Genomic DNA, 23,917 nt, shown 5'->3' with positions numbered 1-23,917 from the left:
CCTACTCTAGGTGTCAGCATCTTTGTAGGGTCATGGCCTTTATCTCAACGTCCACTCAAGCCTGTGTCAATCCGTCCACCACGCAGTAGCAGAATGACCATCTCAGAGGGGAGGTCAAACCTGCGTGTCACTCCCCGATTAAAATCTTTACTGTCTCTCCATCACGTCTGGATACAAATGAATGTCCGTGTGTGTGCTGACAGTGCCCTGCATGTCTGACCTCTGCTCTTTCTTAGACTTTTCTCCACCCTATAGTGAGAGATTTGTGTGGAAACACATAAATAGAATCCAGGGCACACAGTCATAGGAATGCTATGCAATCAGCTGTTGACACAAGCACAGAAAAAAAGAGGAACCTGGAGAAAAACATAGTACCTGAGTGGTTCTCTAAATAGTTGGTGTATGTGTTTTCCCTTCTGTATACTTAGAATGTAAGAAAATACAAAATGAAGCAAAATTTATTTGAAATAAGTCAGATTTGATTTTTGTGTATGGTGAAAGCAGAGTAGCCCAAAGTAGATCTCTGAATGACTGGATTTGGGGTGAAACATAAGACTCACACAGAGCCAGAGTTTTGCTTCTTTTAATGCCTTTCAGCCATGTCTGCCATAAGAACTTGATTCCTCTTCTGGCATTTTCAACTTCCAATTGTTAAAACAAAACTACATTTTTCACACCGTTGGTAAGCAGGGCTGTGTATCTTTAAATTACTTATATAAATGCCTCCTACTTGTTAATAATGAAACATCTTCTTAGAATACGTTCAGCATGACCTTCTGAGCCACCAGTGTGGAAAGCTTTATCCAGGTCCTCATTGGCGCAGCTGAACTTGCCATCTTAAGCTATTGTATTTTGTATTAGTTATCTACTGCTGTGTAACAAACTGCCCCCAAACTTGGCAGCTTGAAGTGACACACGTTTGTTATCTCACCATCTCTGTGGGTCAGGAACCCAGGCACAGCTTAGCTGGTTCCTCTGCTGGGATCAAGGTACCAGCCAGGGTGGTGGTCTCATCCAATGGTTCTGCAGGGGCAAGATCTGTTTCCAAGCTCACTCAGATCCTTGTGGGCAGAGTTCAGTTCCTTGTCGGCTGGTGGCCTGAGAGTCTCCTGTCCTTGCTGGTACCTGGCTGGAGGCCTTCCTCCATTCCTCCTCATGGGGGTCTCGCCCACGTGGCAACTCAGTTCATCAAAATCCAGCAGGAGGACTTCCCTGGTGGCGCTGTGGTTAAGAATCTGCCTGCCCAAATGCTAACAGCTATAAAAGGGGACATCGACAGTAACACAATAATAGTGGGAGACTTGAACACCCCACTTACATCAATGGACAGATCATCCAAACAGAAAATCAATAAAGACACACAAGCTTTAAATGACACATTAGACCATCTCGACTTCATTGATATTTATAGGACATTCCATCCAAAAACAACAGACTACACTTTCTTCTCAAGTGCACACGGAACATTTTCCAGGATAGATCACATCTTGGGTCACAAATCAAACCTCGGCAAATTCAAGAAAATTGAAATCATATCAAGCATCTTCTCAGACCACAACGCCATGAGACTAGATATCAATTACAGGAAAAAAACTGCAAAAAATACAAACACATGGAGGCTAAACAATTCACTCTTAAACAACCAAGGAATCACTACAGAAATCAAAGAGGAAATCAAAAAATATCTAGAAACAAATGACAACGAAAACACAACAACCCAAAACCTATGGGATGCAGCAAAAGCAGTTCTAAGAGGGAAGTTTATAGCAATACAGTCCTACCTTAAGAAACAAGAAAATGATCGAATAAACAACCTAACCTTACACCTCAAACAACTAGAGAAAGAAGAACAAAGAAACCCCAAAGTGAGCAGAAGGAAAGAAATCATAAAGATCAGAGCAGAAATAAATGAAAAAGAAAGGAAAGAAACCATAAGAAAAATAAATAAAACTAAAAGCTGGTTCTTTGAGAAGATTAACAAAATTGATAAACCATTAGCCAGACTCATCAAGAAAAAAAGGGAGAAGATGCAAATCAACAGAATTAGAAATGAAAAAGGAGAAGTAACAACGGACACCTCAGAAATACAAAACATCATGAGAGACTACTACAAGCAACTATATGCCAATCAATTGGATAACCTGGAAGAAATGGATACATTCTTAGAAAAATACAATCTTCCAAGACTGAACCAGGAAGAAATAGAAACCATGAACAGACCAATCACAAGTATGGAAATTGAGGCAGTGATTAAAAATCTCCCAACACACAAAAGCCCAGGACCAGATGGGTTCACGGGCGAATTCTATCAAACATTTCGAGAAGAGTTAACACCTATCCTTCTCAAACTCTTCCAAAATATTGCAGAAGGCGGAGCACTCCCAAACTCATTCTACGAGGCTACCATCACCCTGATACCAAAACCAGGCAAAGATGTCACAAAAAAAGAAAACTACAGACCAATATCCCTGATGAATACAGATGCAAAAATCCTCAACAAAATACTAGCTAACAGACTCCAACAGCACATTCAAAAAATCATCCACGATGATCAAGTGGGGTTTATCCCTGGGATGCAAGGATTCTTCAATATATGCAAATCAATCAACGTGATACATCATATCAACAAATTGAAGGATAAAAACCATATGATCATCTCAATAGATGCAGAAAAAGCTTTTGACAAAGTTCAACATCCATTTATGATAAAAGCTCTCCAGTAAATGGGCATAGAAGGAAATTACCTCAACATAATAAAAGCCATATATGAAAAACCAAAAGCCAACATCGTTCTCAATGGGGAAAAACTGGAAGAATTCCCTCTAAGAACAGGAACAAGACAAGGGTGTCCACTCTCACCACTATTATTCAACATAGTTTTGGAAGGTTTAGCCACAGCAATCAGAGAAGAAAAAGAAATCAAAGGAATCCAAATTGGAAAAGAAGAAGTCAAATTGTCCCTCTTTGCAGATGACATGATATTATATATAGAAAACCCTAAAGACTCTACCAGAAAACTGCTAGCACGAATGGATGAGTTTAGTAAAGTAGCAGGATACAAAATTAATGCCCAGAAATCTCTTGCATTCCTTTACACGAACAACGGAAGAGCAGAAAGAGAAATGAAGGAAACTCTCCCATTCACCATTGCAACCAAAAGAATCAAATACCTAGGAATAAACCTGCCTAAGGAGGCAAAAGATCTGTATGCAGAAAACTTTAGGACATTGATGAAAGAAATCAAAGACGACACAAACAGATGGAGGGACATACAATGTTCCTAGATTGGAAGAATCAACATCGTGAAAATGTCTGTACTACCCAAAGCAATTTACAGATTCAATGCAATCCCGATCAAATGACCAATGGCATTTTTCACAGAACTAGAGCAAGAAATCTTACGATTTGTATGGAAACGCAAAAGACCCCGAATAGCCAAAGCAATCTTGAGAAGGAAAAATGGAGTTGGTGGAATCAGGCTTCCTGACTTCAAACTATACTACAAGGCCATAGTGATGAAGACAGTATGGTACTGGCACAAAAATAGAAAGGAAGATCAATGGAATAGAATAGAGAACTCAGAAGTAAGCCCAAACACATATGGGCACCTTATCTTTGACAAAGGAGGCATGGGTATACAATGGAAAAAAGACAGCCTCTTCAATAAGTGGTGATGGGAAAATTGGACAGCAACATGTAAAAGAATGAAATGAGAACACTTCCTAACACCATACACAAAAATCAACTCCAAATGGATTAAAGACCTACATGTAAGGCCAGACACTATAAAACTCCTAGAGGAAAACATAGGCAGAACACTCTATGACATACATCAAAGCAACATCCTTTTTGACCCACCTCCTAGAATCATGGAAATAAAATCAAGAATAAACGAATGGGACCTCATGAAACTTAAAAGCTTTTGCACAGCGAAAGAAACCACAAACAAGACTAGAAGGCAACCCTCAGAATGGGAAAAAAATAATTGCCTATGAAACAACGGACAAAGGATTAACCTCCAAAATATACAAGCAGCTCATGAAGCTTAATACCAAAAAAGCAAATAACCCAATCCACAAATGGGCAGAAGACATAAATAGGCATTTCTCCAAAGAAGACATACAGATGGCCAACAAACACATGAAAAGATGCTCAACATCACTCATCATCAGAGAAATGCAAGTCAAAGCCACAATGAGGTATCACCTCACACCAATCAGAATGGCCATCATCACGAAGTCTGGAAACCACAAATGCTGGAGAGGGTGTGGAGAAAAGGGAACTCTCCTGCACTGTTGGTGGGACTGTAAGTTGGTACAGCCACTATGGAAAACAATTTGGAGGTTCCTTCAAAAACTACAAATAGAACTACCATATGATCCAGTAATCCCACTCCTGGGCATATACCCAAAGAAAACCATAATCCCAAAAGAAACTTGTACCATAATGTTTATTGCAGCACTATTTACAACAGCCAGGACCTGGAAGCAACCTAAATGCCCATCAATAAATGAATGGATACAGAAGATGTGGCATATATATACAATGGAATATTACTCAGCTCTAAAAGGGGATGAGATGGAGCTATATGTCATGAGGTGGACAGCACTACAATCTGTCATACAGAGTGAAGTAAGTCAGAAAGAGAAGGACAAATATTGTATGCTAACTCACATATACGGAATCTAAAAATGGTACTGATGAACTCAGTGACAAGAACAAGGATGCAGATACAGAGAATGGACTGGAGAACTTGAGGTATGGGAGGGGGCGGGGGGTGAAGGGGAAACTGAGACGAAGCAAGAGAGTAGCACAGACATATATATACTACCAACTGTAAAATAGTCAGTGGGAAGTTGTTGTATAACAAAGGGAGTCCAACTCGAGGATGGAAGATGCCTTAGAGGACTGGGGCAGGGAGGGTGGGGAGGACTCGAGGGGGGGAGTCAGGAAGGGAGGGAATACGAGGATATGTGTATAAAAACAGATGATTGAACCTGGTGTACCCCCAAAAAAAATAAAAAAAATTAAAAATTTAAAAAAAAAAAAAAAAAAAAGAATCTGCCTGCCGATGCAAGGGACACAGGTTCAAGCACTGGTCCGGGAAGATCCCACATGCCGAGGAGCAACCAAGCCAGTGAGCCATAACTGCTGAACCCGTGTGCTGCAACTAGTGAAGCCCACGCGCCTAGAGCCTGTGCTCTGCAACAGGAGAAGCCACTGCAATGAGAAACCGACACACTGCAACAAAGAGTAGCCCCTACTCCCCGCAACTAGAGAAAGCCCGAGTGCAGCAGCAAAGACCCAACACAACCAAAAATAAATTAATTAAAAAAAGACTCCAGCAGGCGGTAGAGTCTGCTGGAAAGACAGAGGTCATAGTCATTTGCACCCTAATCACAGAAGTGATGTCACATCACTAGTTTCATCTTCTGTTGGTCAGAACCAAGATGCAAGGTCCAGACACACTCATGGGGAGGGGATTATGCAAGACATAAGTACCAGGAGGGGTGTCACTGAGCCATCTTTTAGGTGGCCTCTCACATCTTCATCTAAAGCTCTATTACCGTACTTAGTAGACTCTACACAAAATTATAATAATGCTGCTGATCACTGCAGCTAACCAGTCCTGACACCTGTGATTCCCTTACTGAATTATAGTGCGAAGTGTATCATGTTATCCTCACAATAATCCCCATTTTACAGAAGAAAATGCTGACAAAGACGCTAAGTAAGCATCCTACGGTTTCACCGCTATGAAGCAGGGGAACCAGGATTGAAAGTCACTTGCAGAGGCCACGTCTGTCCCTGCTTTTAGGGGGCTCTGTACTCATGCGATACCTCATTTGGCCAGTCAGAGCCTTGCCAGATGATTCTGTATTTCATTCAACCATGAGACCGTCATAGTGTCTTTTAGCCAGTTTTTACCCCATAAGCGTTTGTTGAATTGAAACGGATTTGGTTGATTTGTCAGTGAATGGCTTTTAGCTGTAAAGCTATCGAAAGACGAAAATACTCCTAACACATTACATTTGTCTAGTACTTTATCATTTTGGAAACCCTTTATTTCCTTTTCTTTTTCTCAGAGGGAGTGGAAGGGGATGTTCTCTTTTTTCCAGCCCAATTGTGGTCTAATTGACAGATAAAATTGTATATATTTAAACTGAAAGTATGGTGCTTTGATATACATATACATTATGAAGTGATTACCACTGTCAAGTTAATCAACACATGTGTCACCTCACATAGTTAAGGCTTTTTTTTTTATGGATGGAATGATTAAGATCTACTGTTTAAGCAAATTTCAAGTATACAATACAGTGTTATTAACTCTAGTTACCTTGCTGTACATTACTTCCCAGAACTTACTCATCTTATAACTGGAAGCTTATACCCTTTGATCAGTATCTTCCCATTTCTTCTACGCCTCCTTTCCCCCCAACCCCCGCTTGGGGGAACCACCATTATACGCTCTGCTTCTATGACGTCAACATTTTTTTTAAGCTCTTTATTGGAATATAATTGCTTTACACTGTTGTGCCAGTTTTTGCTGTACAACCAAGTGAATCAGCTGTATGTATACATATATCCCCACATTCCCTCCCTCCTGCGACTCCCTCCCACCCTCCCTATAACATTTTTTTAAATTAGATTCTACATGTGAGTAGGGTCAAGCAGTATGTGTGCTTCTGTTATTGGCTTATTTCCGTTAGGATACTGTCCTCTAGGTTCATCCATGTTGTCACAAATGGCAGGATTTCTTTCTTTTTAAGGCCGATCATATTCCATTACATCACGTTGTCTTTATCCATTCATACGTGCGTGGAGGCTAAGGTTGTCTCTGTATCTTGACTGTCATCAGTAATGCTGCAGCGAACATGGGAGTGCGGACGTCTCTCCGAGATCCTGATGTCGTGCAGACCCTTTATTTCCTTTGTCGTAGTTGACTGCCCCACGGCAGAGATGGCATCTTGGTGAAATGTGGGCCAGTCATCCAACAAGGAGATGGTGCTTCATGGCCCATACCTCGTAGCGGCTGGCCTGAGCTGAGACGAGACCCCTGACTGTTCATCCTGCACTCAGGCCTCTACTCCCTGACACACAGAGAAAAGCCACCAAAGAGAGCACTGGGGAGACAGGAACAAGAGAGTGACTACTAGAAGAGCACACTGAGTGGTCACGTTTCCCTGGTTTGTTATCTTTAGACAAAGGGCACGGAGTTTGCTTTTGTGAAAAGACCCTTGGGAGGTGAGGGGGAGAGGTGAGGGGGGTGGCTTGGAAATACGCAAAGAGGGAAGGAAAGGTAGGGCTGCAAATTATCCATGCCTGGGGGTGAGGAGCCTTTGATCTGGGCTCAGAAAGGCAACTGCAAGATGACTGTTTGGAGAGGAGACTGTCCGATGAAAAGCTACGCTGGGGACAGGTGTTCCACGTGGACCAGAGGCAGATAAGTCACAGGTGAGGCAAGACGAGAAGGAACGCGTGGAGCCTGAGGTCCTATTGGAAGGGTGTCTTTGAGCTTGTTGCCCACACGCCCAGGAGTTTAAGGGCTTCTGTGACTGGCGGGTCCGTGTGATGGCCGAGGAGTGTAATCTGTCAGCATCGACGATGTCGTCATGGGTGCAGAGGAGAAATTCAGGTACCCGAGTGGGTTGGAGCGTCCGAATCCTTGCGCAGAAGCCAAGCTGCCCGCCTACAGCAGCAAAGGGAGCGAATCCCTGTGTACGTACCGGAGTGAAGATTTCACCGGGGGCTTCACAGATGATGAAGAGGGTGATGAGCAGGTGGTGACGCGGTGCTTCTGCCCTGGAGGTGACGTTGTGCCCCAGGGGACGTGTGGCAGCGTAGGGAGGTATTTTGGTTCCACACGTTAGGGCAGGAGGGTGTGCTGCAGGCACTGGGTGGGTGGGGCCAGGGACCCTGTGCGCATCACGGCCCCCACCACAGAGCGTTGTCCCATTCCAGGTGGGTTCCAGAGAAGCGGACATGGACATCTTCAGGGGCCGGGCTGTCTTTCCACATCCTATCCTAGGGGAGGAACGGTGTGATGGAGAACGAGGAAGTACAGTAAAAGAAGAGGGTCCCTTTGGGGTGGCTGGGGTGGCGTCCAGGTGTCCTCCGGAAGCAGCACCTGTGTTGTTTGCTCAGACAAGACCCTCATGGGATTCCTGCTCTATGTGGCCATCACGCCTCCTGCATGGCCCCACCGCTCTGGTGGAGTGTGCATGTCCCCGGCCTCTTCCCGCCCTCACGAGTTCCTGATGCGATAGGTGCCGCTAAGGTTTTCTTTCACTTCCCCGAGTCCTGGGTTCTCTCGGGGTGAGTGAGAGCTCAGGTGCGTGCATCGTTCTGCCTGGCCCCTTGGTCTAACCCCGTGGATGTTTAACCCCACCCAAGGGGCTAGGCCTGAGGATGCTTCTGTCCGCAGCTGCTCAGGTGCCGGCAGGTTCTCTCCCTCTCCTAAGTGTTCACTTGGCAATTCCTACAGGCATCAGAGCAGGAGTTTCAGGTGTGCATCCGTCCCTAAAGTCCTCCAGCCCGTTATTCTTGAAAGGAGTGACGTGCCAGGGTGGGGCGCTGTGTGTTGGGAAGACAGCCATAGAATGTGGGTGGATTCTCTCCCTCCACTGCATGTGCTGCCGTCTCCTAGCCCCCAGAGCTCCCCCAGAGCTGCCCCAGGCTGTGAACCTTGTCTTCCTTGAGCTTGGAAGGGTGTACATCACGCCCATGTCTACCCGTGTCCCTTTTAAAAGCCGCTACACCGACCCGCGTGGCTAATGTTAGAAAGGAGTTGGCATGGACAGTTGGATTGTCCTGAGATGCCTGGTGTTCTTCCCGTGCAGAGAACTTTCAGCTGATGACACAGAGCCCGCCTTCCATAAAGAGATGATTGTGTTTTCATTTTTCTAAACAGAGCCTATGTTTTGCTTTGGGGTAGAAAGGAGAGGTTACTCTCTCCAGGGAGAATGAGATGTTTGTTTTGGAGACAAACACACAGAACAGAGAGGATACAGTTCTTCGCCCTGTGATGTCTTAGATGCTTTGGAGCCCCTATCTATTGGGGCAGGCGGGTGGACAGGACGTCCTCTACTGGGAGTGGGGGAGGGTCCGAGAGAAGGAGAACGGTCCGCCCCATACCAGCATCCTTCACGTGTCTCTTCCCCTTGCGTTTTGCAGGAAGATGAGGCCCCTTTTGCTTCTGCTCCTGTTCATCGGTGAGGCCCCGAGCCGCACGGCATCGAAGCCCAACTTCGTCCTGCTGATGGCCGACGACCTCGGCATCGGCGATCCTGGCTGCTATGGAAACAAGACCCTCAGGTCAGGTGATGTGTAAACCCAGGGCTCCCTTCGCAAGCTGCCGTCCCGTGACGGGCAGCACACACTCACAGAGGCCACAGGGAAATGTTCAAAACCCCCTGACCGCACACTTTCCTGTGTTACACACACAGGCGTTAGTAGGTGTTCGTAGGCCGTTGTGATGACTGAACCTGTTGAAATCAATGTTGTTCGTTGGATAAACTCAGCTCACTAGGAAGATATTCATCATAATTCTTTCTTCCTCACCCCTCCTCTGTGGCTTTTTTTCACATTCTCACGTTTCCCTCCCTTTGGTCCACCTCTTCTGTTTCGTCTTCTGTTTGCAGCATCTGGCTCTGTCCCCGCTGGTACCCAATCCATCCCCGTATGTCAACCACTCGCTGTCGCCTCCCTACCTTCCTTCCGCCTCTGGACCAGGCTCTGCTGGATCCTCAGGCAGACGTGCCGGCCGGGGACAGCCGTCCTGGGGACACGTGTCACGTTTGATGATGTCAGAACTTGTCAAGGGCCGGGGTGACTGCAGGGGCAGGAAAAACGCAGTGGGAACCGGACTCGGACAGAGGAGGGTGTTTTGTTCCCCAGCCCCCCTGCGTAGGGCCCTTGGGTTTGGAATTAGTCCGTCCAGGTGCAGTGAAATATTGCCATTAGGGCTGCAGTATTGCCATTAGGGCTGCACTTTCTCTATATGATCACGGGGACATGTTGACAACTGTGGTTCTATGGAGAGCGTCATCTCACAGGTGGTCATTGAGAACAAAAGTAAAGGAGAGGGTGGGCTTCGCTAGAGTTTTCTCACAAGATCTGCATATGATTACCTGAAGCTCGGAGGGCCCTGCCGCTGGGCGCCACGGGCTCGGATTTGTTTTCACGACGCTGGCCTTGGAGCCTCATCTTCAGTACGACAGGACCGTGCATCTTGGGACGCGTGCTTCACCGTTACGTGTCAGATCAAACCAAAATGAAGTAAATTACGATCTTAGGTCAGTTCCAGCCTGAGTCTGTGCATCAGGTGTTGCTTGTTATTTTTAAAACCGATACCGACTTACGACGTTTGTTACATTTTTTTTTAAAGCACGTGCAAGGATAAGATCTGCACTCAGCGTCCTCTTAAAGTTTTAATGGACCACATATGTGTTCTCCCCTATCTTTTGCTTCATTCTGTGAAAAGTTTAGATCACCGTTAGACATTTCTGACACGAACCTTGTTTGTAATTTGCTTTTTCTTATCAAGGTCACTGTTTTTTTCTTTTCATTTTAAGTATCATTTTAAAAACCATATGATGTTAATATTAAATATAGTATTACATATGGTATTCCTAAAGTATGCTGAGATAATAGATAACTTCCTGCTAAGGTGTCTTAATGAAAAAAATTACCGTCAAGCCTGTAAGGTTCAGTGTCCGCCAATTATCAAATGGAAAACAGGACTATAAAATCCAAAGTAAGAATTCATATCAGTGATACCCTAAATCTGTCTTGTTTTCCTTACTAGCATCCAATTCTTCTTTGTTGTTGTTGTTAATGGAAGTATAGTTGATTTACGATGTTGTGTTAGTTTCAGGTGTACAGCAGAGTGATTCGGTTTTATACATATATATATACACACATAAGTACATCAATCTGTATATGTATATATTATTTTTTCCAATTCTTTTCCATTAGAGTTTGTTACAAGATAGTGAGTGTAGTTCCCTGTGCTCTGTAGCAAATCCTTGTTGTTTATCTATTTTATACATACTAGTGTGTATCTGCTCATCGCAAACTCCTAGTTTATCCCTTCTCCCTCCCCAGCTCTTTCTGAATGACATTTGTTCATTTTACGTGTTATAATACCACACCCCCATACAGTCAGAATTTTCAGTGGCCAATCTAGGCACTAGAGGGTTAAGTCAGATACACAGTCTCAGTGTCCTCAGCGTCTCATAATTTAAGGCAAAAGCGAAGGGGAAACATTGACCGTTAAAGGCATAAATTAAGCTCACAGATGGGAGAGCCGTTTGACGCTAGGGTGCATTGCAGTGGTCTTCCGTTCGCGCTGCTCGTTGTTACAGGACTGCCCTGTGGGCGCTGGATCAGGGAGGCCGTGGGGTCACAATGAACAAGGTACATGCCCCCCCCCCCCCGCCCCGCCACGGGCAGAAGTCTTGGCAGGGAGTGCAGTTAGCCAGGCCGTCACTTTACAGGGAGGACGCTACTGGCATGGGGGGTAGAGACGGACATTCTACAGGTGGAACAGGCCCCTCCCACAAGACAAGGAGGCCATGGGGGCGGGGGAGAGGGTCCCGTCTCTGCTCAGAACTGAAGTGTAGAAGGTGACCAGCCCGGCAGAGAGGCAGGGTCTGGGACTCCCATTGGAGGATGCGAGATCATCCCTCAGAGTGGTCCCAGCCCTGAAAGTCCTTCCCCACTGAGTGCCGAGGAAGTCTGGCACGGTTTCCTAAGGTGATGGGCCCCACCGGTCCTGCACAGAAGGCAGCAGGATGGCGTGTCCTGCGTGATGCGTCATCCTCGAAGTCAGCCCAGAAATGAGTGTTTATTAAGCGTAAAACCCCACGAGCCAGCAGAGGATGTGAGTGCCGCACGGCATGTTGTGTTTCCACGTTGCTGTGTCCCTTTTCCCTGGAGTCTGTGACCCCGTTGCTACTGTTCCCTGGTGAAAGCACCTGGAGCCCACCTTTCCTTTCCCGGGTGGGTCCCATCACCCGCCTCTCCCTGGGGCCGTGTAGTAATTAAGCAGAGCCTGGTGAGAAGGTCTCAGGAGCCTCTCTTTGGCTGAGGTTGGGAAGAGAAGCGTCAGGCCGCCCACCCCCCCGAGCTTCCTTGTTTGGGGCACAGAGGTGACTGGGGGGGCGGCACCTGTCACAGGGGCGTCTCCCTCCCCCTCCTCACAGCGTCCCACCCTCAGGACCTGGCACCTCTCCTAAACCAGGAGCTCAGAGCCCCCAGCGGCGGGGGTGTGCGTGGGGGGGGCCCTGCAGAGGGCAGACATGGATCATCTAGACCTCCGCATGGTTTCGTTGTCCCTCTGAGTTTCGGTGCTCTGTCCCCTCTCCCCTTTCTTCCCCTGTCCCATCGCAGTTTCCCCGGATAACTGAGAAGTGACTCCCTGTACAAAGCCAGGGAGAAAACGTTCTTTTCAAGGTCGTGACAAATGACCTGGGTCTTTGTTGCAGGACCCCCAACATCGACCGCTTGGCCAGAGGGGGAGTGAAGCTCACGCAGCACCTGGCGGCGTCGCCCCTGTGCACACCCAGCAGGGCGGCCTTCATGACGGGCCGCTACCCCATCCGCTCAGGTAACCTCCCGGCTCCGTCGCGGCGGTCCTGCTCCTCCTCGCAGTCCGAATGCTTCTCCCTTCTTAACGGTGGGTTTCTCGTGGCTCAGGGATGGCGTCTCGGTCGCAATTCGGAGTTTTCCTCTTCTCCGCCTCTTCCGGAGGACTTCCACATGATGAGATCACGTTCGCCAAGCTTCTGAAGAATCAAGGCTATTCCACAGCTCTGATAGGTATGGGCAGCTGGGGGTAGGGGGGCAAGGACCTGGGCGGGGTGAGCGGGAGAGTGGGGAGGGCGTGACAGCAGCCTTCTCGAGGATGACGTGGCTGATAGAGTTTACACAACTGTGAATAGGGAAGAAATTCTTTCAATTCTAACATCAAACACCATGTGTCTGTATGTAGTATTGGAATGTGTAAATGTGTGTCCTTAGTAATGTATGTGTATGTCTGTGTGTGGATGGATGGATGGATGGATGGATGGATGGATGGATGGTTGGATGGATGGATGACAGGTAGATAATGATAGAATACAGATAGATGGACAGATGGATTTATGGGTAGGGGGAAAGATAGTTGAGATAGGTGATAGAGACAGGGATAGCTCAATAGATGAGATGGATGATGGGTAAATGATTGATGCTGGGTGGATGAATGAATGGTGGATGAATAGTGCATGCTGGATGGATGCATGGTTGAATGGTGCATGATGGGTGGGTGGGTGGATGGATGGATGGATGAGTAGTGGATGGTGGATGGATGAGTGGTGGATGCATGGATGGTGGATGGATGAGTGGTGGATGCATGGATGGTGGATGGATGTATGCATGGATGGTGAATGGATGGTGGTTGGATGGATAATGGTGGATGGGTGGATGGATGGACGATGGATGGTAGTTGGATGATCGATGGTGGGTGGGTGGTGCATGGATGCATGGATGGTGGGTGGATGATGAATGATGGATGGTGCGTGGATGATGGATTTTGATTGGATGATGGATGGATGGATGGATGAGTGGTGGATGATGGATGGATGGTGGATGGATGTATGCATGGATGATGGATGGATGGATGAGTGGTGGATGGTGGATGGATGAGTGGTGGATGGTGGATGGATGAGTGGTGGATGGATGGATGGTAGATGGATGGTGGTTGGATGGATAATGGTGGATGGGTGGATGGATGGACGATGGATGGTAGTTGGATGATGGATGGTGGGTGGGTGGTGCTTGGATGCATGGATGATGGATAGATGGTGAATGATGGATGGTGGGTGGATGATGGATGTTGGTTGGATGATGGATGGGTGGATGGATGGATGGATGGATGGGTGGATGGGGGGATGGGAGGATGATGGGTGGGTGGATGGATGGTGGATGGATGGGTAGATGGACAGGTGGATGGTGAAAAAGTGGATTGATTGTGGATGGATAAGATAGAAAGATGAGACAGATGATAGAAAACAGAGAAATGGATAACTAATGCACACATACACACGCAGCATACAAAACTACACACACCCCCCCCATACTACTGATAAAGAGTTTCATTTTACATTTCAGTACTAAAATTGCATCTGAATTTTTCTCAGTTGACATTCCCATTGATTTTATTCCCTTGATAGGAACGAATCCTTCTCCCCTTTCACTTGATACGCTTGAGTCTGTGCAGGTCATCAGACAAATCCTAGAAAACCTCATAGGAGCAAAATGACCATTCTTTCTCCTCCCACAGCCCGCATTAAAACCCAGCGTCACTGTTTCTCATGTGTGAGGCACTCCCTAATTTAATGATACGGTTCACATTTCACTTTTTTTTTTAATTTTATTTTTTGGCTGTGCTGCACGGCATGCGGGATCTTAGTTCCCAGAGCAGGGATCGAACCCATTGCCCCGCAATGGATGCACAGAGTCTTAACCACTGGACCGCCAGGGAAGTCCTGTACAGTTCACATTTTATAAGAAATGTTTACAGGTGTTTAAAATCATTGCTAAGTCACGAGTATGATTTCCTCATGTCTCGGGGGTAGTTTGTGCATTAGGATTCATTCCTGCTTCTAACATATCAGGGAAAAAAATCAAGCTGGGTCTAAGACCTTCCTTTTAAGGAAATTAAAAAAAACAAAACAAAACACATGTCCCAGAGAAACACTGGTGTTCTTCTGTGTATTGTCTGCTGCCTGTGAAGTATGTGAGGTGTTTGTCTTTTGTTTTACTTGTTTGTTTTGTTGTTGTTTTCCAGTGAGTAAATCCCTTCCTGTTTTCTGATGGAGTGAGTGGTTCCTACCCTACTGTTTGGGGAAAAGGAGGTGAACACGGTAGAATAGGTTTGGCTGATGAATATGCAGGAAGAGCCCACTTTCCAGCACGTGAGAGTCAGAAGCTGACCTTTGCGTCCGGGTGTTCCCTGGGACTAAACATGCTGCCCGTTTGTCTGTCTGCTCAGGGAAGTGGCACCTTGGCACCAGCTGTCACAACAAAACGGACTTCTGTCACCACCCCTTGAGCCACGGCTTCGACTACTTCCACGGGCTGCCCCTGACCAACCTGCGGGACTGCAAGCCGGGAGAAGGCAGCGTGTTCACCAGGGCCTTCAGGCTGCTGGCCTTCATCCCCCTGCAGGTCCTCGCCATCACACTGCTGACCCTGGCCGTGCTCCGGTGCCTGGGGCTCGTCCGGGTGCCCCCCTTCATCTTCCTCTGCCTGCTCTTCCTGGGCGCCCTGGTCCTGGGCGCCCTGCTCTGCTTCCTGCACTACTTCCGGCCCCTGAACTGCTTCCTCATGAGGAACCGTGACATCACCCAGCAGCCTATGTCCTACAAAAACCTCACGGAGAGGCTCACGGCCGACGCGGTCCGGTTCATACAACGGTTGGTGTCGCCTCCTGGCCCGATGCTGCCTGGGACGCGTGTCACGTGCTGTGTCGGGTGCCTCGGCGCAGGTGGAGGGACCGGGGCGGTCTCCCGAGACACGTTTCCCCTTCCGGGCTTGGGGGCTTTCTCCAGCCAGGCTCTCTGGAGGATGGATGCGGAAAATGAAACGGCTTTGGGGGGGGGCGGTTCGGGAAAGGCAGTGCCGTGGGCTCCCTGTGGAGGTGCTTTGCCAGTTACCCCGCGTCCTGTGCTTATGAGGCCGTGTCCCCAGGGCATCTGGGTGACAACAGGGATCTTCGGGTACCACCACGGTCTTCACTCTTACGGTGTGTGATCAAGAGAGGAGAGGTCACGTGCGTTGTTTACTGTAGACGTCGTTCTCGCGATACAAACAATGTGGGGAGACCCGGGATATTCGTGGCACGTTTCTGAGCGAAGCAGCTCTGCGAGGTGAGGTCGGCTGGGTGAAGCGAGTGATCTGTCTTGGGTCTCCTGGGGCCTCTTGAGTTTGTAGATTCGGTGTTTGCAGTCCGCAAAGGGGGTAACCATCCACGGAGGGCTTGTCCACAGTCCGTCTCGGGAACACTTGCTGTTAAAAACAAACAAAATCGTGCTGTTCCCTTGGAAACTTTAGAGGATAGTCTGAGAGAAAGGTGGGAACTCAGCGTGAAGATGAGACGTTTGGACGTTTGGTGCTGGTGGTTCCTTGCCTGCCGATGAGGGCAGCTCTGTTCAGGCATCTGGTGGTAGAGGAAGCGGGCAATGCGGCCTGATGAAGGACATACTGAAAATCCGATTCTTAAGAGGAAGGGGAAGATGTTAAGCTGGCCCTCACTCTCGTGAACGTGTGTGTCGGTGATTTTGCACGTGGAGGTACTGCTGAGATGTCAGTGTCCACAGTAAGCCTGACCATCAGCCTGCACAGCCAGAGGCGGGCATTACTGGGACGGCCTCCCACATCCCGGGTGTGGCACTTGGTTCAGTCCCTTGCGGGATTGCGTTTCATAGCTCAGTATGCGGTGGCAAGGAAAATTGGATCCTTGGAACTTCCCACAGGTAGACCAAGAAGCGAAGAGGGGGAAAGCTCTAGAGTGTAAGTGTAGAATGGTGAGTCCTCAGGCTTTGTGTAGGGAGGTGCTGGGGCGCTGGCTGAAACTGAAGATGGCCAGTGTGGCCTCGAGAAATTCCTCCCGCGTGGATCTAAGGTGAGGCTGTGTGTCTCCCTTTAACAAGCTCCCCAGAAGTTCTAAACTGGGTGTTCCATAAAACACTCTGAGAAATACCGGAGCATCTGTGGGTTTTTGCTGTTCGAGAATGCCAGCATCACTAAGCTGCGTAGATTTTTCTAGACGGTGATGTTGACATGATGTAATGCAAAAGCTTTCGAACTGTGTAAGACACACATTTTACACCATCATCCGATAAGATGACATCCACAGATGTCTAACTGAGACACAGGTTTCCAGAAAGCATTTATTTCTTCATAGGGTGATCACTTCTGATACTTTCTACCTGATTCCATTCTGTTTTATTTTTTTCAAAAAAGTATCTGGTTGTGACACTTAATTAATGTCTCAACAATGGGCCCCAGTCTGCATGGCTGACAAAGCTTTTACCTCATTAGTTAACCTTATAGTATCATATAAATAAGAGAACGGCCGTTGCCAGGTAGAAATGGTGCTCCGTGGATGGCAGACCTACCCATTTAAGCCAAAGCACAACCGTCTGCTGTTTGGCGAACTTGCTGAAACAGCAGAACCCTCTCCTATCCCTCTCCAACTACCAGCAATCTCTCAGAAACTACAGGGAAGAGGTAAGTAATACAGTGCTCCCTATAAAATGACAGGGTTCAGGAATGATACTCAACTTCCAGGGTGAGCCACGTTTCTACAGCATGTGGTATTTTGACACAGATGATTAAATCTATAGGGTTTATGAATATTCATCTGATTAGGAGGAATTTTAATGGGTTCCTCAGCATATGACTTTGGGAGGGGCTCAAAACAAATTTGATTAGTGTAAGAGTATGGAAATCTAACCAGTTCTTTTTAAAAACTTTAAATTTTATCTTTTAATTGAGGTGTGGTCGATCTACAGTATTGTGTTACGTTCAGGTGTACAGCAAAGCGATTCTATTGTACACACTATACATAATATGTATAAAATATATATACTATATAAATACATATATTCTTTTTCAGATTTTTTTCCATTGTACATTATTACAAAATACTGAGTAGAGTTCCCTGTGCTGTACAGCAGGTCCTTGTTGTCTCTCTGTTTCATGTATAGTCGTGTGTATCTGTCAATCCCAAACTCCTAATTTATCCCTCCCCTCCCTGCCCCCCACTTTCCCCTTTGGTAACCATAAGTTTTCTATGTCTGTGAGCCTGTTTCTGTTTTGCAAGTTCATTTGTATCACTTTTCTAGATTCCACATGTAAGTGATATCATATGATATGTGTCTCTGTCTGATTTACTCACTTAGTATAATAATCTATAAGTCCATGCATGTTGCTGCAGATGGAATTATTTTGTTCTTTTTTATGGCTGAGTAGCATTCCACTGTGTATATATACCACATCTTTTTTATCCATTCCTCTATTGATGGGCACTTGGGTTGCTTCGGTGTCTCGGCTATTGTGAATAGCGCTGCAGTGAACATTGGGGTGCACGTTTCTTTTCAAATTAGAGGTTTCATTTTTTCTGGATATGTGCCCAGGAGTGGGATTGCTGGATCATAGGGTAGCTCTGTTTTTAGTTTTATGAAAAACCTCCATACTGTTTTCTGTGGTGGCTGCACTAATTTGCATTCCCACCGACAGTGTATAGGAGAGTTCCCTTTTCTCCACACCCTCTCCAGCATTTGTTATTTGTAGACTTTTTGTTGATGGCCATTCTGACTGATGTGAGGTTGTAGTTTTGATTTGCATTTCTCTAATGACTAGCTATCCAACCAGTTATCTGGATCACATTGGGGTTTCTGCAATTTTCTTCCTGAACTAGCGATTTAGGAAGCTCTAGCAATACCATAGTTAGAGGTTATGCTTATTGAGTTATTTGGAAAGGGTTTAGTCTTCAAACAGGCGATTCACATTAAGGACTACTCCCCACATTGGAGCAATGCATACATGGTCAATATTAGTGACAGTACTACCATGTGTGTACCATGATATCATTCACAAAAAAACCTTCTCATATACATGATCTGAAGATTCAAAGATTTAAAACATCTAGATAAAAGCATCCTTGGGTATATCATTGTCCTCCTGTGTTATAGGAAATATCTGATTCACTGAATTGTTATATTCCAGAATCTAGAGAGAATTGCCTTAATATGGTACCAAAGAATCATAACAGATCATGACACTATCATATTTACAAAAATTGTTTTCAAGGATCCGAAGACATTAAAATGTGTACCTCTTTGGCCAGGATATCCTGAATGGTTTGGGCAGGTGTTACCACCTTTGCAAGACACAGATTCAGGGCTACACAGAAGCAGAAGGCAGCAGACCTCATCCAAGCAGTGATGGCGACTGTGAAACTCACTCAAATGCTTTTAAATCAGAATTTTCCGCTTGACGCCAGTGTCTTCTTTCGATCTACTGATATAAAGAACAGTTTTGGGGTACACAGCTCCGCCTGGGTTCATTTGTCAACGGCTGTGAGGAAAATGATTTAAACGCTCTTTTCTGAAATTTATATTCTCTCTCTGAGCCTTGTGGCTGAGATGATTGATATGCTAACCTGAGACGTGAAGGCACGGATGACTAGGGCGTAAGGCGATGACGCTTCCTTGGTTTGTGATCGTGTCAAAGGAGGTCTGCTTAACCACATTTAGGTACGTGCCCTGGGACTGCAGGCGTGAGTTTCCAAGTTGAGCAGAGTGATGGTGTGCAATGTATAGCCATGCACGCCGCAATCCCGCACCCTAATTTACTCTTTTAGGGATGGAATTTATCTTGGGAAGATGCTTCTGCTATTAGAGAGGTAGATAATTAGCTCACCATATGTTATGAGCTGTACAGTAATTCAAGAGACAGGTCGTCCTGAACACGCATTAATTAGCAAGGAATCCTTGTTGCTCTTATAGGCAGGAATGACCTGTAGGTTTCTTAGAGGTACTCAGTCCTCCTTCTATGCCTTGAACGAAGGGTCCTTCAGTCTTCCTAGCTTTCTCCCTGGTCACGACTCTCCTCCATGCTTTGTAAAACAGATCCAGTTTGGGTGCCCAGCCAGGGGTGTGTTCAAGCTTTAACGGGCACTGGTTAGTTATACGCCAGGGACTGTAGATATACACACATTCTTGGGCACGTTTCATACTTCACCTCTTACATGCTACAAAAGGACCCTAGGAGATGGGTAAAGAAGTGTCTTCTTGTGGAGGCATTTGAGGCTCAGAACTTTGGAGGGAGAGCAAAGGCGTCACAGGTAATACTAGATAGTGGATTAGAACCCACATCTAGCTCTCTGTGAGGGCTCTCCTGAGTGCACCATAAGGAGCTTACTGCCTTCTTTGCCTGCACATCTACTCTGCAGACTTACCAGTGAGGTTCCAGTGTGGATTATCTGGAAGAAGTCTAGGGAGTTCAATACCTCTTCTCCAAATGGAAGCGTCCAGGTCCCATGTCCCAAAAGGAGAACACACCTGAGAATTCTTAGATAAACTCAGGTTCACAGCACGATCCTTACCGTGGCACGGGAGAAGTGTCTGAGTATTTTGAAAAGATAAAGTCTGCATGGTGACGGGTGAACTTAGTTAGCAAGTTAATTTTGTCCCCTCAAACCTGTGACAGCTGATGAATATATCATGGGAAGATCTGACCTTTTATCCTGTCCGGGTACCGTCACTGTTTGGCACAGTCAGAATCCGAGACGCATTTGCAGGACACCTCCAACCTTGCCTTTCACGTTTCCAGCCCGGCCGCAGTGTCAGTGGCTGTGATGAATAGCTGTGATTTGCCATAAAGCCTCTTTGGAGCAGAGGGATGGTGGGATGATTTTATTCGTTTAAATAAGAGTTTAAGCCAGAAAAGAATAGGGGCGATATTGACTTTAATTCATGGTGAGAAGGTATATCAGATGAAACATTAAGGGACACACACACGTTCAAAAGTGGAAACATTAAATAATCAAAGAACTGTCTGGTTCAGTAAGGGTAGATGCTACTTGATTGGTTTCCTTTTTCTCTTTTTTAAATATGTATTTATTTAATCATTTGGCTGTGCCGGGTCTTAGCTGTGGCATGCGGGATCTTTTTTTTTTTTTTTTTTTTGGCTGCGGCATGCAGGCTCTTAGTTGCGACGTGCATGGGGGAATCTAGTTCCCTGACCAGGGATCGAACCCGGGTCCCCTGCCTGGGGAGCGTAGAGTCTTAACCACGGTGCAACCAGGGAAGTCCCTTGACTGGTTTTCTAACTTTCATGGGGCAACGGGACATGAATTTAGGAATGGGGGTGGGGGGTTCTTTGCATGCGCCCCCTCCTTCCAGGCTCAGCAAACCGCAAGCGGGATGCAGTCCCGGAGGACGTTTCTCTTCAGCATCCTGGGTCCAGGCCCGCAGCTCTTCCCACCTGAATGGCTGGGAATGGATAGGGACCTTCCCTTCTTCATCAAACCCGCAGGGCTCTTTGGTGCCCTGAGCTTTTGACCCACGCTGGCATCCAGAGGTGTGAGCTTTGCTACATCAGATGCTGAATCGCAGATACGATTCAGGCTGGCGGGGAAATGCGTGACGGGCAGGGATGAGGCTTGAGGCCCGAGGGAACTAGGTTTGGCCCAGTCCACTGGGACGGGTGACTCCCGAGGGTTCCCGCTACTGCTCTCCTGCAGGAACGCAGGCGGTGCTGCTGGCTCCCAATCTTCCAGAGAAGTCAGAAATACCCCCCCTTTTTTTTATTTCGGAGGGTGGGGTTTAAATGGGAAATTTCTCAATTTTTTAAAAATATCAGCCTGCTTTTCTAGCCCTCGGTCTCGAAGTTGAGTGAGTTGTTCTGTGCTGCAGGCTTATAAGGGATCCCACATAGCTGAGAACGCACCTCCCTGGTTCTCTCTGGGGAAGCCCAAGGGTCATCTGCTCACATCCTGCATGTGCTGCTTCCGACGGTCCAGGCCGGGAAGGAGCCTGTAGACTAGACGACCTATCTTTATATCGTGTGTCCAAATACTAGCAGAGGTATTCCAGACAGGGCAGATTTAGTGACATGGGGTGACACAGGCTGTCTTGTTTGTTTTCCTTGGAGGGTCTGTCCAAGGGGGCGGTCCCCAACACTGTGCTGGACCTGCATCCTTTTAGGGCACTCCTGAGTGGCTGGCATGATTACTCAACCATCCTTCCTCTAGCTGCTTCCAGAGCTAGTCATGATGAACCCTTAAGCTAGGCGGTGCCCATTCATCACCTACCTGCATTGTCCGCAGAGATAGTCTGTGAGGACCTTCATGTCCATGTAACTGGAAGCGGGGGCTCCTCCAGAGAGGAAGGGGCTCCATGTAGAAAGCTGAGAGTGGGCACTGCCTCTTGTCAGTTTGCTGTGGGTCTGTCATCTTTGCCAGGGACCAAAGGGAACTTGAAGGTGGGGGAGGAGGAATGGGGGGGGGGAAGGGGGAGGAAAAAGACAAGAAACAGAAGCAAAAGAAGGCGAAGAAGAAGTAGAAGCAGAAGAAGACAAAGACAAAGCAAAAACAGAAGAAGGAGAAGCGAAAACACAAGGAGAAGCAGAAGAAGAAGAAGCAGAAGCAGAAAAAGAAGCAGCAGCAGAGGGACTTCCCTGGTGGCAAAGTGGTTAAGACGCCGTGCTCCCAATGCAGGGGGCCCAGGTTTGATCCTTGGTTGGGGTACTAGATCTCCCATGCTGCAGCGAAGGGTTCCCATGCCACAACTACAGAGGCTGCCTGCTGCAACTAAGGAGCTCATGTGCCACAACTAAGGAGCCTGCCTGCTACAACTAAGCCCTGGCGCAACCAAATAAATACATTAAAAAAAGAAAAGGCAGTAGAAACAGAAGAAAAGCAGTTTGGAAATCCATCTTCTTTCTTGGCATCATATCTCCTATTACAACAATTTCAATTGCTATTTCTTTCCTATTACCTGAAGCGTAAAGAAATTTGAGGTTTTTTCTTAGAGATGTTCAGTCCCTTCCACTCTGTGCTTGGATACTTAATGAATGAATGCTAGGTAATTTAAAACCAGAAGCATCAAAGAATCTTCCCTGCACCTGTTCCAGGATGGGGCGTGTGGGTGAGCTCAGGCACTTTGACTGAAGTTCAGATGCACGGGAGGGTTGAGCCTTCTGATGGAGGGCGTCTGTAGTGGGGCATCCTGGGTGTATCCTGTCACGGGTACAAAGCCATATAATCTACAGGAATGAAACCGAGTCACAGGCAAGGCTGTCTGTGAAGCATCGTCTCACAAAGAGGGCCCGTCGTGATGCCTAACAGATGAGGCTGTTGTGGGGAAGCTGGGGTGCTTCAGGGGAAGCCGGGGTTCTTGTGGGGAAGCCGGGGTTCTTGTGAGGAAGCCGGGGTTGCTTGAGGGGATGTTGGGGTGCTTGTGGGGATGCCGGGGTTCTTGTGGGGAAGCTGGAGTGCTTCTGGGGAAGCTGGAGTACTTGTGGGGAAACTTGGGTGCTTGAGGGGATGCTCAGGTGCTTGTGGGGAAGCTGGGGTGCTTGTCGTAGCTGGAGGGACACCGGCAACACTAAAGTCAGGGCAGCATCTTAAATCCTGTTACGCAAATTGACTTTCAGACCTGGGTGTGTATTTCTTCTCCCTCTGTTTTTGTGGGGAAGAGGTGGCTTTCATGGTTTTCCTGTCTCCATTTTTATATTTAAGATATGTCTTCATTTTAATGAAAATATCCTGTGCTACTTTGAAAAATTAAAGCAGTATAAACATGTAAAAAAGTAGAAAGTTAAAATTTTTGCCAGTCTTTGCTTCCCCCCCAACCCCCACCTCAACTCTCGGCCTTCCTTTTAGTGGTATTTTCTAGTTAGCGCTCAAAATCCATACAGATGGGGTTTTAAAAAATATTTATTTACTTATTTATTTGGCTGCGCCAGGGTTACTTGTGGCCTGTGGGATCTTTATTGCTGCATGCGGGATTTCTTTTTTTTCCTAGTTCCCTGACCAGGGATGGAACCCAGGCCCCCTGAATTGGGAGCACGGAGTCTTATCCACCAGACCACCAGGGAAGCTAGATGGGTTTTTAATTTTAAGAAATGTATTCTGAAGTATGGAATGAATCGTTTGGGGCCACATGCCATAGAAATTCTGCTTTTCAAAGCTCACCAGGTGAATACACACGTTATGTCTCTGCCATCGTTCACTCCTGTAATCTCTGAACAGCGTCCGCGGGACAGTGGCTCAGACACTGATGCGTTTACGGAAAGCGTTCGCATACGCTGGCACACGGCAGGAACTTCTAGAATCTCTCTGTCTCTCCAGGAGCGAGTT

General features: G+C 46.9%; 1 protein-coding gene across 4 annotated transcripts in view; it reads left to right on the top strand.

The window, feature by feature from the left end:
* Positions 1–23,917, top strand: part of STS (steroid sulfatase) — a 170,980-nt gene that overhangs the window by 65,457 nt on the left and 81,606 nt on the right. For 2 of the 4 annotated variants that reach the window (XM_057718726.1, XM_057718725.1), the window contains 4 exons: positions 9,178–9,318; positions 12,492–12,613; positions 12,703–12,825; positions 15,038–15,461. In XM_057718726.1, coding sequence (XP_057574709.1) covers positions 9,182–9,318; positions 12,492–12,613; positions 12,703–12,825; positions 15,038–15,461 — 806 coding nt within the window. In that variant the 5' untranslated portion in view covers positions 9,178–9,181. Of the gene's footprint in view, positions 1–7,343; positions 7,459–7,793; positions 7,853–7,965; positions 8,063–9,177; positions 9,319–12,491; positions 12,614–12,702; positions 12,826–15,037; positions 15,462–23,917 lie in introns of those variants that run through there. The other 2 variants (XM_057718727.1, XM_057718728.1) reach the window with 2 other exon arrangements.

The sequence above is a fragment of the Hippopotamus amphibius genome, chromosome X (genome assembly GCF_030028045.1).
Source record: "Hippopotamus amphibius kiboko isolate mHipAmp2 chromosome X, mHipAmp2.hap2, whole genome shotgun sequence".
Taxonomy (NCBI): Eukaryota; Metazoa; Chordata; class Mammalia; order Artiodactyla; family Hippopotamidae; genus Hippopotamus; species Hippopotamus amphibius.
Note: the sequence above shows the minus strand (reverse complement) of the source record. Positions and strands in the feature narration are given on the sequence as shown.